Source organism: Malus domestica, chromosome 06, assembly GCF_042453785.1.
Source record: "Malus domestica chromosome 06, GDT2T_hap1".
NCBI lineage: Eukaryota > Viridiplantae > Streptophyta > Magnoliopsida > Rosales > Rosaceae > Malus > Malus domestica.
In genome coordinates this window covers 33,234,796-33,248,344 of record NC_091666.1, presented here as the reverse complement: position 1 = coordinate 33,248,344, position 13,549 = coordinate 33,234,796, and the positions used below count along the sequence as shown (strand labels likewise).

The following is a 13,549-nucleotide window of genomic DNA, read 5'->3' as shown; positions in this document are numbered from 1 at the left end:
TAACTAGGTTGAACAACTGTAATAAACCTATAAAAGTATATTTAGCTATAATGATGTTTCACTTTTTAAAGTCGATTTGCCAAGTCAAATTGAACCACGCTCATGTAGGGGCAAATAAATTTGTGCACAAATTAGTAAAATACTGCTGGCAACGACAAGATACAATACAATTTTGAGGGTTACACGTAATGATTAAAATAAAATATTAACGAGGCCACCCTCTCCACCTTATCTTTTATTTGTACGAATTTTAAATCTTTGAATGCGTTTACTTTCCTTAGAAAAGTACAAAGTCGGTCGGTTTCGTTGTTGATCTTCAAAAATTCTTGGAGACCAAGTAACGCTCTCTCTATATAAACTCACATCACCAACCCCAGAACCCATCAATCGATCCACCCATCGATCAGATCACATCCCAAACCCCAATTTCGTACAATCCCATACCACCAATGGCTCCTCCAAGTCTCCTCGGTCCTCCGGAGCTCAGGACCCCGACCCCACCACCCCAACCCCAACCCGCAGCCCCCTCTGGCAACCCATTCGTCGACCTCATGGTCGCAAATTACAACGACGCAGCCAAGGTTCCGGTGATCGCACCTCCGATGGGATACACCGAGAACGGCGCCTCCACGTTCCTCAACTCCGGCAACCCCTGCGTCGATTTCTTCTTCCACATCGTACCCACCACCCCTGCCTCCTATTTCAACACCCAGCTCCCGCTTGCCTGGGCACACGACGACCTGACCACCCTCAAGCTCATCTGCAACCTCCGCGGCGTGCGGGGAACCGGAAAGTCCGACAAGGAGGGGTTCTACACGGCGGCGTTCTGGCTCCACAAACACCACCCCAAAACCCTCGCCTGCAACGTCGCATCCTTCGCCGAGTTCGGGTACTTTAAGGACTTGCCAGAGATCCTGTACCGCCTTCTAGAAGGCGAAGACGTGAGGAAGAAGCAAAAGGCAGAGTGGAATATCAGGAAAAGCGGGTCGGGTCGAACTAGGAGGGATAGGAGGATGCGAGGCCGCACTCGGCCTTTACGCTACAAACCGCCACCATCAACCTACGACAATTCACCATTCTATTCAGCATCGCATCAGCACCCGTGGGGTCTGAAACCCCCATTCAGCGGCGGCCGCGGCCGCAAGTCAAGTAATAAAAAATATGGTCGAGGGGATGAGCAATCTAAAGAGGCCAGGATACAACTGGCAAAGGAAAGGGCACAATCGGAGAAGGAAAAGGCAAGCCTTTTGAGGAATGAGAAGAAGGCTGCCATGGCCAAGAAAGCCATTGTGAGGTATCAGCGCGACCCTGATTTCCGATTTCTGTATGAGAGGGTTTCAGACCTTTTCGCAGAGTGTTTGAAGTCCGATATGGAAAATTTCAAGGCCAATCAGTACAAGAATATCAGCCTGGCAGCCAAATGGTGCCCTTCAATCGATTCCTCCTTCGATAAGGCCACTCTGTTGTGCGAAAGCATTGCCAATAAGGTTTTCCCAAGAGAATCGTACCTGGAGTACGAAGGGGTTGAAGAGGCACATTATGCGTACAGAGTGAGAGATCGGCTGAGGAAGGAGGTGTTGGTGCCGCTGAGGAAGGTGTTGGAGTTGCCAGAGGTTTATATCGGTGCTAATCAGTGGGGTTTGATTCCTTACAACCGAGTGGCCTCTGTGGCCATGAAGTTTTACAAGGAGAAATTCTTGAAGCACGATGAGGAGAGGTTTAAGAAGTATTTGGCGGATGTTAAGGCCGGAAAGTCCACCATTGCTGCAGGTGCTCTGCTTCCGCACGAGATCATAGAGTCTCTGAATCATGGAGATGGCGGTCAGGTGGCCGAGCTTCAATGGAAGAGAATGGTGGATGATCTGTTGAAGCAAGGGAAGATGAAGAACTGTTTGGCTGTGTGTGACGTCTCTGGCAGCATGAATGGGACCCCAATGGAGGTTTCCGTGGCTTTGGGATTGTTGGTGTCCGAGCTGATTGATGAGCCATGGAAGGGGAAGGTCATCACTTTCAGTCACAACCCTCAGCTGCATCAGATACAAGGCCATGATCTAAGCTCCAAGTGCAACTTTATAAGGACAATGGAATGGGGACGCAACACGAATTTCCAAAAGGTGTTTGATTTGATTCTCCGAGTGGCGGTGGACGGGAAGTTGAAGCCGGAGCAAATGATAAACAGGATCTTCGTGTTTAGCGACATGGAGTTTGATCAGGCTTCAAGTAGCAGGCATTGGGAGACTGATTACCAGGCTATACAGAGGAAGTTTACTGAGAAGGGGTACGGGAATGCGGTGCCGCAGATTATCTTTTGGAATCTGAGGCATTCGAAGTCTACGCCAATGCCGAGCAACCAACCAGGAGTGGCATTGTTGAGTGGCTTCTCCAAGAATTTGATGAAGTTGTTCTTGGACAACGATGGGGAAGTTCGCCCGGACCTTGTCATGGAAGCAGCCATCTCTGGAGAAGAATATCAGAAGCTTGTTGTGCTGGATTGATCAGTTCATCTGATGTTCCTCTTCCCATTGTAAAAATTTACCCAAAAAAGCAAAATTGAAAACAAAGAAAAAAGTTGTATTTCTAGGCTCCATCATATGAATTCCAAATTACATTGATTTTTTTTCTATATAACATCTTTGGTTCTTAAAATCGCAAGACCTCTAATTTCATCTTTTATGGCTTCAACAAAGTTACAAAAGATAATGAGTCTTCTTGAAGCGTCTCACGTCCAGTCTAATGATTTTAGGAAGATAATGCATTCCGTATCAACCTTAATGATGAATGAAGATTAAACCGGTTTAGACCTTTATTTTTCATTCATTATTAGGGAAGATGTGCATTTTTATGAACTAGAAATTTATATGAATTTATATGACATTGTAGGAGTGATAAGAACCGTTTATCTTTAGACCCGAATTTTTTTTTTCAAATCCCCATTTCAATATCGTTCGGAAAAAAAGAAATAAGTTTAAGGGATCAAAGCGTAAAACGGATTGCTATTTTTCTCGTAAGTGTAAAACTATATCTACATTTTTTATTTTGTCAAAAAATTAAATCGATACTTTTATTTATTTAATTAATTTCCCCAATTTTCAATTGGTAAATTCTAAAATCTAAAAGCCCGCGGCTGAGCGGCTTTTCCCTCATCTTCGTCCTCGCCGTTCAGCAGTAGGGTTTAATACCTCTATTCCTCAAAACCCTCAGCAAATTAAACAAGAAATATGAACGTTGCTGCTTCCCTATCATCCATCGCCACCGTCCGCTTCCCCAATTGCCACCGCTGCTTCGGCTTCTCAAAACCCCTAATTCAATCTCCGTCGCTTTGGATAATGGCCCAATTCTCGTCATCGCAATCTCCCTCCGCCGCGCCGGAAACGGCGGTTGTGGAAGCCAAGACGCCGCCCAAGCAGCCGTGGCTCATCGTCGGCCTCGGAAACCCCGGGAAGAAGTACAACAGCACCCGCCACAATGTCCGTACGGCCCCTCTTTCGAATTGACACACAAAGTTCAATACTTTGATCCTCATACTTGTGTTAAATCTTGTTGTTTGATAACCCAATTGCTCATATTTCGTAATTTTTGAATCTAAAGCTTGCAATTTATGGTGGTGATGTTTTCGCAGGTGGGTTTTGAGATGGTGGATGCCATTGCTGAAGCTGAAGGGATACCTTTGAGCAGTGTTTCTTTCAAAGCCCTTGTTGGAAAAGGTTTGTTTGCTTTAAATTTAGTTATCATTTTCAAAAGATTGCATATGGAGAAGTTTTGTTATGTTGATTGTATGATTATCTGCACTTGACAAAATATTGTTTGATTGATTGTGGATGTACTTAACCAAACCCGCAACTGAATTCGCTAACATTGTTCTACGCGTTCACCTTCGCATAATGTTCTGCATATATTTTTCGTATGTCTCTAACCATTTAATACCATTTACAATCTCATTTTGTTATGAGTTTTATGGCTGCTTTATGGAGCTTACGGATGAATATTTCTTTACTTTGTTTTCAAGATTCCCAGTTGTTAGGGAAAGTTATAATCTTCATTGAGCTTCGTTTTCATGTTCTCCAGGTCTTATTGGGGATGTTCCGGTTATATTTGCCAAACCACAAACTTACATGAATAAAAGCGGTGAGTCTGTAAGTAAACTATCTCAAAATTTGTCTTGATGCTTTGATGTGTTTCGGTGATAATTGGTTGACAATTGGACTCTTCTGTTGAAGGTTGGATCCATTGTTTCGTATTACAAGATTCCATTGAAGCAAGTACTTGTGGTGCAGTTTCTCTCCTTTACTTAATCACTATTATTTTCTCTCTCTCTCTCTCTCTCTCTCTCTCTCTCTCTCATTTTCCTTCCCCGAGTCAGAGTGTCCTGTTTCTCTATCATGCTCTAAGTTTGTGGTTCCCGTTTTCAGATATTTGATGATCTAGATCTTCCCTTTGGAAAACTGCGGATGTTGCCGAAAGGTGGACATGGAGGACACAATGGGTAATTATACAATGCCACCATAGCAGTCTGTTGTTGCTAATATAGTAGTTTTTCTGTTAGATTTAACTCAATAAGTAAAGGGAAATAGAATTCAAAATGGCATAATGATTCTTGATTGGTTCCTGTCATCTGCTTTCTCTTGCAGGATGAGGAGTGTCATTGATCACTTTAAAGGGAGTCGAGATTTTCCTCGTTTAAGAATCGGTACTTCCCCTAGACCACCAAAAGTGTTTCTCTAGTACTTTATATATTACGCATTAAGGAAAAAGAACCTCATATGTTACTTTTGTCATTAAATTGGTGAAATTTGTATAGGCATTGGACGCCCTCCTGGGAAAATGGATCCTATCAACTTTGTTCTTCGTCCGTTCACTAAACAAGAACAACAGGAGGTTTGTAAAGTTTCTAATGCAACCTCTAGAGAGGCTTATGTATAGATTGCATTGGTGATTCTAACTACTAGAAATACTTTTCAGCTGAATTTTACGTTTCAAGAAGGTGTAGAAGCGGTGCGTATTCTTTTGCTTGAGGGGTTCAACAAAAGCGCAACTTTTGTTAACAGTGCCAAACCCTTGGAACAATGCGGTTAAATTGCTTCGTTTGTTATCTTGAGAATCATATTATTTCAAGGTTTCTCAATTTGGCGAACAATCATTGCATTCATTGTTTTCTGGTGGTGACGCCAACTCACAAACGCTAGCTGAAGATTTATACAGAGCCTCCATAGGAATTATGCAGTCCAGAGTGGTTCCAACGTCCTTTCGCTGAAAGTGCAGCTGCAGCTATACATTTGATAAGAACTATCATACTTTGAGAATTAGCATACTTGTAATTTTATCAGAAGTTCATTGTTGCTGTTTTATTTTTCCCATTTTTTTTTGTTTTACATATCTTGGATCTATGCAATTTATATAGTCTAAATCTTTTGATTCTTTTCTTATCAAATAAAATTTAGCTTTTCAAATGCTTTTTCCAACGTTTTGGGTTTTCACCTCAATTAAGGCCATGACATTGAAGGGTTTAGGTGGAGAAATTTACGTAGAACAGGTTCACAGCAGCATTCCTGTCCAATAATGTAATGATGTGTGAAGAAAATTTACTCATAGCAATGCATTATTTGACTGAGACGTTACGTTAAAAGTGAACCCTTTCTACTTAAATTATTCTTATGGGAAGAGGTCCAAGTAATTTCATTAGTCTTTTGAACGCTCACCTACCGTAGGTAAGTCTTGTGGTTTGACCTATGTTTTCAACTTCATCCCCTTCAAATCTATGTGCTGGGTTCCAACATCTACTTATGAAAAGTTTGTCATGAATCTCATGATGCAAACTACTGTGCTTTTTTAACATATAGATGCTTCCGTACCTGAATGTAAGAAAGTTGAATATGGATTGAGATATACTTCGGATCTCTGTGTTTGGACTTTGCAGACGGAGAGACCTGGAAGACTTCATTTTAGTCTTACGGCCATCATTATTCCATTCCAATTGAACCAATTTACAAAAACACCGAAACATTGAACGGTCCGCATGTCTCTTTTTTAAACAGTTCGGATCTTTCATCCGCTGACTTTGGACATAGAGATTCAGGCTGAATCTCATTTCGTTGAGTATAACACTATGTTTTTTCTTTGTAATTAAGTTCGAAAAGCATTCTTATAGTTTTAATTAAATTAGAATATTGCTCAAATAAAACGTCTCCATACTAGGGTTTTCTCTGCTGGGGTCTTGGGACCTTCATATAATTGTATTTGAGCTAAATTTTATGGCGTTTAGATGGCTATTATCAAAAGGTAGGTAAGGTTACCAAATTTCTATAGGGTTTTAATCCTGATTCTTTCAAAATATCTGGGTACTTTGACTGGTTCCTTGATCTCTATTTCACTAATTAATCATCAAAATAATACTAATTAAGAAATAGTTATTTTTCTTGCAAAAAGTATTTAATTTTCCAACTTCTAACTTCTAAATTGAAAAATAAGGTTTCGTTTGAACAGTTTTTAAAATGGCAGAAAACGTTTTTTTTTTTTTTGTAAAAATATTTTTGAAACCAATTTTTAGTAAATGTACAACTGAATCTTGGAAAAAGCGCATAACTGGTGTTTTTTACAAGAAGCACTTTAAGTGCTTTTAAAACCCGAAACATTTTGTCATTTTAAAAATACTTCCAAACGAACCCTAATTCAATAATATTACATATGACCTGTTCAACCGTGATTAACATAATCTAAGTTGATTGACAAAAAAAAAAAAAAGAATAAAAAATTTTGATCATCTAATTTAGTTTAAATTTTGTTCGAAATCAGGACACTAAAGCTGGGTTGGGCATGTATCAACAAGATGCATTCCTATTCGTCTGAACAAAAGCCGGAGGCCCCAACTAGATAAAGACCAGCTTGCCGACATTACGGGAACAACTTACATAAAATAGATGCATTATTTTTGTGACGTTCTCGTTCAATATCATGATGTCATATGCACATTTTCCCTGCCAATCACACGACACGTTCCAAGTCTCCAAGAAATGCTAAACTAGCACGAAGCATCACTAATCAATTCTGTCGTTAATGAACATTGTAACACGTAAATTAGTAGCGTGAGGTTTCTATCGGAGGACGTTGTCTTCCACTACTTCCACAGGAGCCAAGAGGACGTTGTCTTCCACTACTTCCATAGGAGCTTATCTACCTACGTTGTCGTCCACTTGCGAAAGTGGAGCCTACGATCCATGTGATCTATAACCCCACCAGAAGTCACAGACGAAGGATAAAAAAAAGCTAATCATTTGTAAGAAGGGATTTTTTAGTGCATCGTGCGTTGGAAACAAGATTTAGTGCACCAAATGTAATAATATAATTGTTTAGAAATTTGAAGAGAAATAAATTCAACCAATTGTATTATTACACTTGGTATATCAAATCGTATTTTCAATGCACTAAAAAATCTTTTCTTACAAACGATTAGCTTTTTCCTATCCTTCATCTGTCACTTTTGAACAAAATTCAACTAATTATATTATAACACTTTATATACTGAACCTGTTTCTGGCGTACTAACAATTTCTTGTCAGTGTGATCGTTTATTAGCTAACGCTCCAAAAATCACATGCAAAAACACACAGTCAGAGAGGGACACGACGCCACCAAAATATCAAACCAAAACAATTCCACGTGGCACACATGCAGGCCAGTTACGACGTATCCCCACTTTTGGTATTATTGTATGGCCTATTAATAGCTCTTAAATATGGGAGATTTATCAACTTCCCGTAAGTACAGTTTGGAACACTAAACGTAACAATATAATTGATCGGACTTAAAAAAAAAATTAACTAATTGTATTAAAACATTTGGTATATCGAATCGTATTTTTTATGCTCAAATATGTTTTATGAACTCATTTAAGACCCACACCAACAATTCAACCATATTTCTCGACTAAAACCCTAAGAAAAAGACACTACTCAAAATTTATGTATAGTGGATCGATGTCCCCCACTCTCATGATCATCCACCTCTCACCTATACGTATACATACATTAACTATCCCACCTGTCCTCTGTATATGTTATTTTCGAGACCAAATAATACGTATCACACTGCTGCGTGACACTAATCAGTCAGATGATATAACTAATCAACAACTTCGTTAATGTTTCTTATTAGTAGTACTAAACACAATCTCGGTTTAATGTTTTCTATTTGTTAGTACTACGTACAGTCACGTGACCTACTCATGCTGTTATAGATAGACTAGTTGTACTAAAACTTTGTCTATGAATTAATTTGTCGTTCATATTATATTACGTAAACTAATTATATCACATCCGTGAATTGGTAGTGTCGCTTATTATGATATGGAAGTAGATGCAACTTTATGACATCTGAACCATAGTCTGAAATATCGATAATATCGACGAAATATCGAGGATATTTCGGTTTTTTTGAATCACGGATATTTCGGAACATATCTATGTACATATCGTATAAATAACGACAATATCGACGATAAAATCGGAAAATATCGATGTCAATAATTTCGCTCACACTTCAGCAATATTTTGTCAAAATATCGATGTAATATCGCTAAAATAACGAAAATATCGATGTAAAGGAAGGAAAAAAAAAGGAAAAAAAAGGAAAAAAAAACACAAAGGAGATTTGAACCCCTCCCATTTTACTCCTCCAACACCGTAACCACCATATATCACTTATGTTTTAGTGATAATATGCTAAAATATTTATATTTATATGAGTGACATGTTAACAATTACATGCAAAACTATTTTAGGGATTTATCATTTGATGAATACTCTTCGCAATAAATTTACTCTACACATAGAGATGATAAAGATAGTGAAAATTTTGAACCTCATAGGAACTTTATGTGGTACTAAATCACTCATGTATCTTACCATGCAATGTATAAAGTATAAAATATTGTAGTAAATCATTATATATAAATGATTATGGTGTGTTTAATCTTTTTTTCATTATTTACTACATATTTTCTACACTCATAGTGTTTGTCAGCTTATAATTTCCGTGGTTTTTATTCAATTGGTATCGATATTGATAATATCCCGATATTTCCATTGAAATTTTCATATTTTTAAACTACCGATATTTCCGATGTCATCGATATTTTATATCATGATCTGAACTAGTTATAGTGCATTCGTATTTCAGTATCACACAATACTGCAACAACTTTACGATCACTTTCTTTATCATTTATCACATTTACGAGGGATAAATAACTAGTTGCACAATAATTTCATGTCACGATCCGAACCTAATACCTAAACAACCCGAGTCCGTCCCTACGTTTTTAAACTTTTCTTAACACTTATTTGGCGAGAATCCCACGCGCTTGTTCGCCAAATCGTAGCTGACACGTATCCCTTGCTGCTGGACGTTCCCAATGATAGACAGCGACGACGACGTCGGCGCGAAAGCGAAGCAAAACGTCCCCGCGGAGTCCACAGGAATCAAGTAGTTCTTCGCGGGAAGGCTCAAAGACTTCCCGCCGGAAAACTGAAACGCCACCGTTGGGACCTGCACCCTGGTCCGCGACGACAGGTCGTAGCACGTGTCGAACAGCGCGAAGCTGCTCGCGGTCGGCAGGTCACTGGTAAATCTCTTGAACGCGTCGCGGAGCGAGTTGTACGCCTGAGTCTGCAACCGAGTTATGGCTGTTCCCGAGTCGACGATGATCCCGCCGTTTCCGGACTGGTCCACTGCGAAGAGCGACGGCGGGACGGAGACCGGCTGACCGCCGACGCTGAATCCGGTGAGGCCCACGTAGTAAAACGTGTCGACTTTTCCGTTCTGAACTAACGGCGCCGTGACCGAGTCCGCCGGTGGGGCGGAGTTGAACTCCAGAGTCGACGACGCGGACGAGTCGCGGTTCACCAAACAGTACGAGAACGACGACGCTTTGAACTGGGAGGTAAGTGAGAGGGGCCCACCGCCGAGGCCGAGTAATCCGGCAGCCCCGACAAATAATCCCTCATTATCGTGTCCACATCCCAGCGCGATTTTGTTGATCGAGCCCGAGTTACCAAACGACAGCGTTTCGGTGACGTAATTGCCGACGGTGTAGGACCCATCGCCGTACGACACCTGATAGAGACACTTATTGGCGCGGCAGGCGGACACATGGAGGGCCTGGCATTGCGGCGCGTCGCACGTGAGCTGGCTGTAGGTGGAGGATCCGGCGGGGCTGAAAACAGGGTCGGATTGCTGGTAGCAGTCGGAGCAGGGGTTGCACTGGAGCCAGTTGACGTCGCTGCCGGTGTCCAGAACCATGTAGAACGACTTCGCCGGTGTCCCGACGCCAATCCGGGAGAAGTACTCTCCGCTGCCCTGGCTGACGCCGGAGACGACGGGTGTGGAGAGGTCCTGGGGTAGGATCTCGGCGTGCATGGGCTCGAGATCCGATTTTTTGATCCCCTGGAGTGCCAGCTGGAGCTTGGTGTGGAGCGAGTTGACTCGGGCAGAGTCGCGGTCAAGTCTGGTGAGGGTGAGGGATTTGTAGTCCTTGTGCTGGGAATTGAAGAGGGCGTCGCGGGGGTGGAGCTGGAGGGAGAAGGCGGAGGAGTTGAGGGGTCGGGATTCCTGGGATTGGGACTCCAGGGGCTTGAGGAATTCGGGGTCGAAGGAGAGAACGGCGTGGGCTTGGCGGAGGGAGGCGGAGACGTCGAGGAAGGTGGCGGTTTCGGATTCGGGTAGGGTGCGGGAGAGTGAAGTGAGCGTGAAGAATGCTGAGAAGAAGGCCAAGTAGAAAAACGTCTTCTGAGCCATTTTTGCAGAAAGCGGAGAGCTGAGGCTGCTCAGAGATATGAGTGGGAAGTGAGAGTGGGAGTTGGATTTTATTTAGCAGCAGATCTAGAGAGAGAAAGTATGAGAGAGAGAGAGAGAGAGAGAGAGAGAGAGAGAGAGGTGTGTGCTCACGTAAAGATTGAAGAGCAATAAAGTAGGAGCCAACCTTATTTGGATTCTGGTGTCCATCTCTAATTTTACTTAATTCATGGGTGAAAATGGATAGAAATTTCACGGCGTCTAATAAGTTGGCTTGTCCGATCATTGAATGTCGATAAGTATGTGGTTACATCATCGGCTTTGAGTATGTTGTTCACATTACTAACACTAATGAACATACCATCAATAGTATTGATGTGTTCATGTTTCCGGACAACGTACATGGTAACTTATGACGTGACGTTATCTTATTACTCTCCTCATTAGAGTCAAGACATATTTATAACTTTGAGTCGGAATGACTTACACGTGCCACCTAATTATCAGCTGCACATGTATGAATTTACGTTAAAATTTACAAATCACACACCATCGAAGACTACTAGCAAATAGACTTGAACCTTGATGAGGCGATACACAAGGCACGGATTTTATCAATTGAGCCAAATGTCGTTAATAAGAAAATAATATTTTTACTTACTTGTAAATTCAATATATTTAAAGTCGAACTATTCAGTAGTTTAGAATATTGAAGACTTACCGGTAAGGAGGAGTTTACTTATGAATCTGTTAATTTATTTTGCAGAAATGGAAAATGAAAATAGTCTTTTTCAAAATTACTTTTTAGTGGCAGAAGGGTCGGGAGTCTTTTGTTTCCTTCTGTTGCGTTTTGCATTTCTTTTCTCCTCCTTTTTGGGCAAAGGTTAAAGTCTGGTGGTTGGTTTCAGCTGATGATGAGATTAAAGGTGGTATTAATAATTGAAGTCAAGATCTACTGCTTTTTCAAAAGACATACAGCTAAAGAAATAATTTTGCGTAAGAAATAATCTTTTCCCGTCGTATATCTTTCATTACATAATTTATTTATGTACATAAGTCTCTAGTTACATGCATAAATCTTTGCGTTACTAGAAGTAATCTTTTCTCGCCTTATATCTTTCATCACGTAATTTTATTGTATAAATTTAGTTACATGCATAAACCTCTCATTACGTGATTCTGCATGCAAATAAAGTCTCAATTACCTATCGATGACAGGTGATATAGGGAAGAACACGATGTCATTTTGTAAAAACCTAATTGAAGAATACTCAATTTTACTTGACTTTTGCATATATCATCTTCTTATTTATCATTATCTATTAGTTATAATAATTATCAATACACAATTGCACACATTTTATTATAAACTAGTAGTACGGTCTAACGATATTCTACTTTATTAGTAAGTAAGATATTTCAAATTTGACTCACATGAACACAATGAAGTATTATATATATTTATGTCGTGTTATACCTAGCTAATGGCTAACCTATTATGTCGCCTAACTTTGTTTTCCGCCTCTTAAGAGTAAATTAATATCCTTCTCATTGAGCAAATGTTTCGTTTAAAGGAAAGAATGGATGCGCATTGGCATCAAGCTTAATAACTCCATATTCTTATTGGATTTGGATTCTCTCACTTCCCATTTTCTTCTCCCCTCATTTTTGAACACTCAAGATTAAGTCACATCGTCATCTTGTTTTACCCTTTTTGTAGAGAAAGAAATAAGAAGAGAAAACTGAGTGAGAATGAGAGGGAGGGAATGAAAAAGGGACGAGAGAGAATCGAACTCCATTCTCATTTGTGAATCACATCAAATCATAGGTCAATTTTCGAATCTTAATTATTGTTTATTAAGCTAGATGCTTCTAAGACTCTGCATAAAATAACTTTGTCCTACTCACTGATTACATTACATGTAAAAGCATTTTAGTCGATGCAGCAGAATCATGCAACTGGGACGTGGATATCAGTATCACATCAGATAGGGATATATAACAAATATTTTCAAGCGAATGAAGCACGACCACTGATTAGCAAAGCAAGTTTGCACCGTTGATTTGGATGATTGGCGTGGTAGCAAGATTACAAGATTTTAGATTTTAGTAGCTCAACATAAGTTTGGTTTGTTTCTTTCACGAGTTTTGACGAGTTAAATACATGTTGAACTTAATACAAGCTCGAACTGTTTCGAGTCGATTCATAATCTTTCGTGTGAACAAAATCACAAACCAAAAAACAACCAAATGATAAAATCGAACTTGACAGTTTTTGTTCAATCTTATGATCTCTAACCTTCTTAAATGCTACTATCTTTACAAAAGGGTGATCCCAAGCAAAAAAAGACACGCTTTGTGAGAATCGTGGCACGGGTAGAGGGGGGGAACGTCTATTCTATGCAGCCTAACCCATACTTTGCAAAAATGTCGTTTCCACGATTTTAACACATGACCTTTCGATCACAAATGAGCAACCTTTCTTTTCCATGTATTTGAGATTAATTTTTTTTTGTATTACATTAAATAAGGTGGTTTAATAGTTTCTCTTATCATCATTTGTTAGGTGGCATGCATATGGTTATTCTGGTTATTGTGTTGTAAGAATGGTTTCCATGTCTACTCAGAAACCCCTCCTATGGTTTTCATGTCATCAATTTAACTAAAGATTATGATGTCAAATAATTAAAAAGCATAGAGTGACGTAAGTCCAAAACATTAAAGCGTACTGGATAATGTGAGAAACCTGAAACCATGTGCCCAT

At 40.1% G+C, this 13,549-nt stretch overlaps 3 protein-coding genes across 3 annotated transcripts; 2 read left to right on the top strand and 1 right to left on the bottom strand.

Moving 5' to 3' along the window:
- Positions 1–386: 386 nt before the first annotated feature.
- LOC103437972 (uncharacterized) lies at positions 387–2,612 on the top strand. The gene has a single exon (XM_070823850.1). It carries the CDS (start codon positions 450–452, stop codon positions 2,493–2,495), a length of 2,046 nt encoding a protein of 681 aa, XP_070679951.1. The 5' UTR covers positions 387–449; the 3' UTR covers positions 2,496–2,612.
- Positions 2,613–3,095: 483 nt separating this feature from the next.
- On the top strand, positions 3,096–5,447 carry LOC103437973 (peptidyl-tRNA hydrolase, chloroplastic-like). The gene is made up of 8 exons (XM_008376507.4): positions 3,096–3,467; positions 3,620–3,704; positions 4,066–4,133; positions 4,218–4,268; positions 4,410–4,483; positions 4,629–4,687; positions 4,799–4,875; positions 4,960–5,447. The coding sequence occupies exons 1-8, from the start codon at positions 3,219–3,221 to the stop codon at positions 5,071–5,073; spliced, it is 777 nt and encodes a 258-aa protein (XP_008374729.3). The 5' UTR covers positions 3,096–3,218; the 3' UTR covers positions 5,074–5,447.
- Positions 5,448–9,184: 3,737 nt separating this feature from the next.
- Positions 9,185–11,080, bottom strand: LOC139197233 (protein ASPARTIC PROTEASE IN GUARD CELL 1-like). Its single transcript, XM_070824197.1, has one exon. The coding sequence runs from the start codon at positions 10,786–10,788 to the stop codon at positions 9,325–9,327; it is 1,464 nt and encodes a 487-aa protein (XP_070680298.1). The 5' UTR covers positions 10,789–11,080; the 3' UTR covers positions 9,185–9,324.
- Between the last annotated feature and the right edge of the window lie 2,469 nt (positions 11,081–13,549).

Excerpts from the sequence above, each read along its gene's own strand:
- LOC103437972 (XM_070823850.1), top strand. The coding sequence starts at position 450 with ATGGCTCCTCCAAGTCTCCTCGGTCCTCCGGAGCTCAGGACCCCGACC.
- LOC103437973 (XM_008376507.4), top strand. The coding sequence starts at position 3,219 with ATGAACGTTGCTGCTTCCCTATCATCCATCGCCACCGTCCGCTTCCCC. Across the intron at positions 3,468-3,619 it reads ACAACAGCACCCGCCACAAT|GTGGGTTTTGAGATGGTGGA; the intron begins GTCCGTACGGCC and ends ATGTTTTCGCAG. Across the intron at positions 4,876-4,959 it reads CTAAACAAGAACAACAGGAG|CTGAATTTTACGTTTCAAGA; the intron begins GTTTGTAAAGTT and ends AATACTTTTCAG.
- LOC139197233 (XM_070824197.1), bottom strand. The coding sequence starts at position 10,788 with ATGGCTCAGAAGACGTTTTTCTACTTGGCCTTCTTCTCAGCATTCTTC.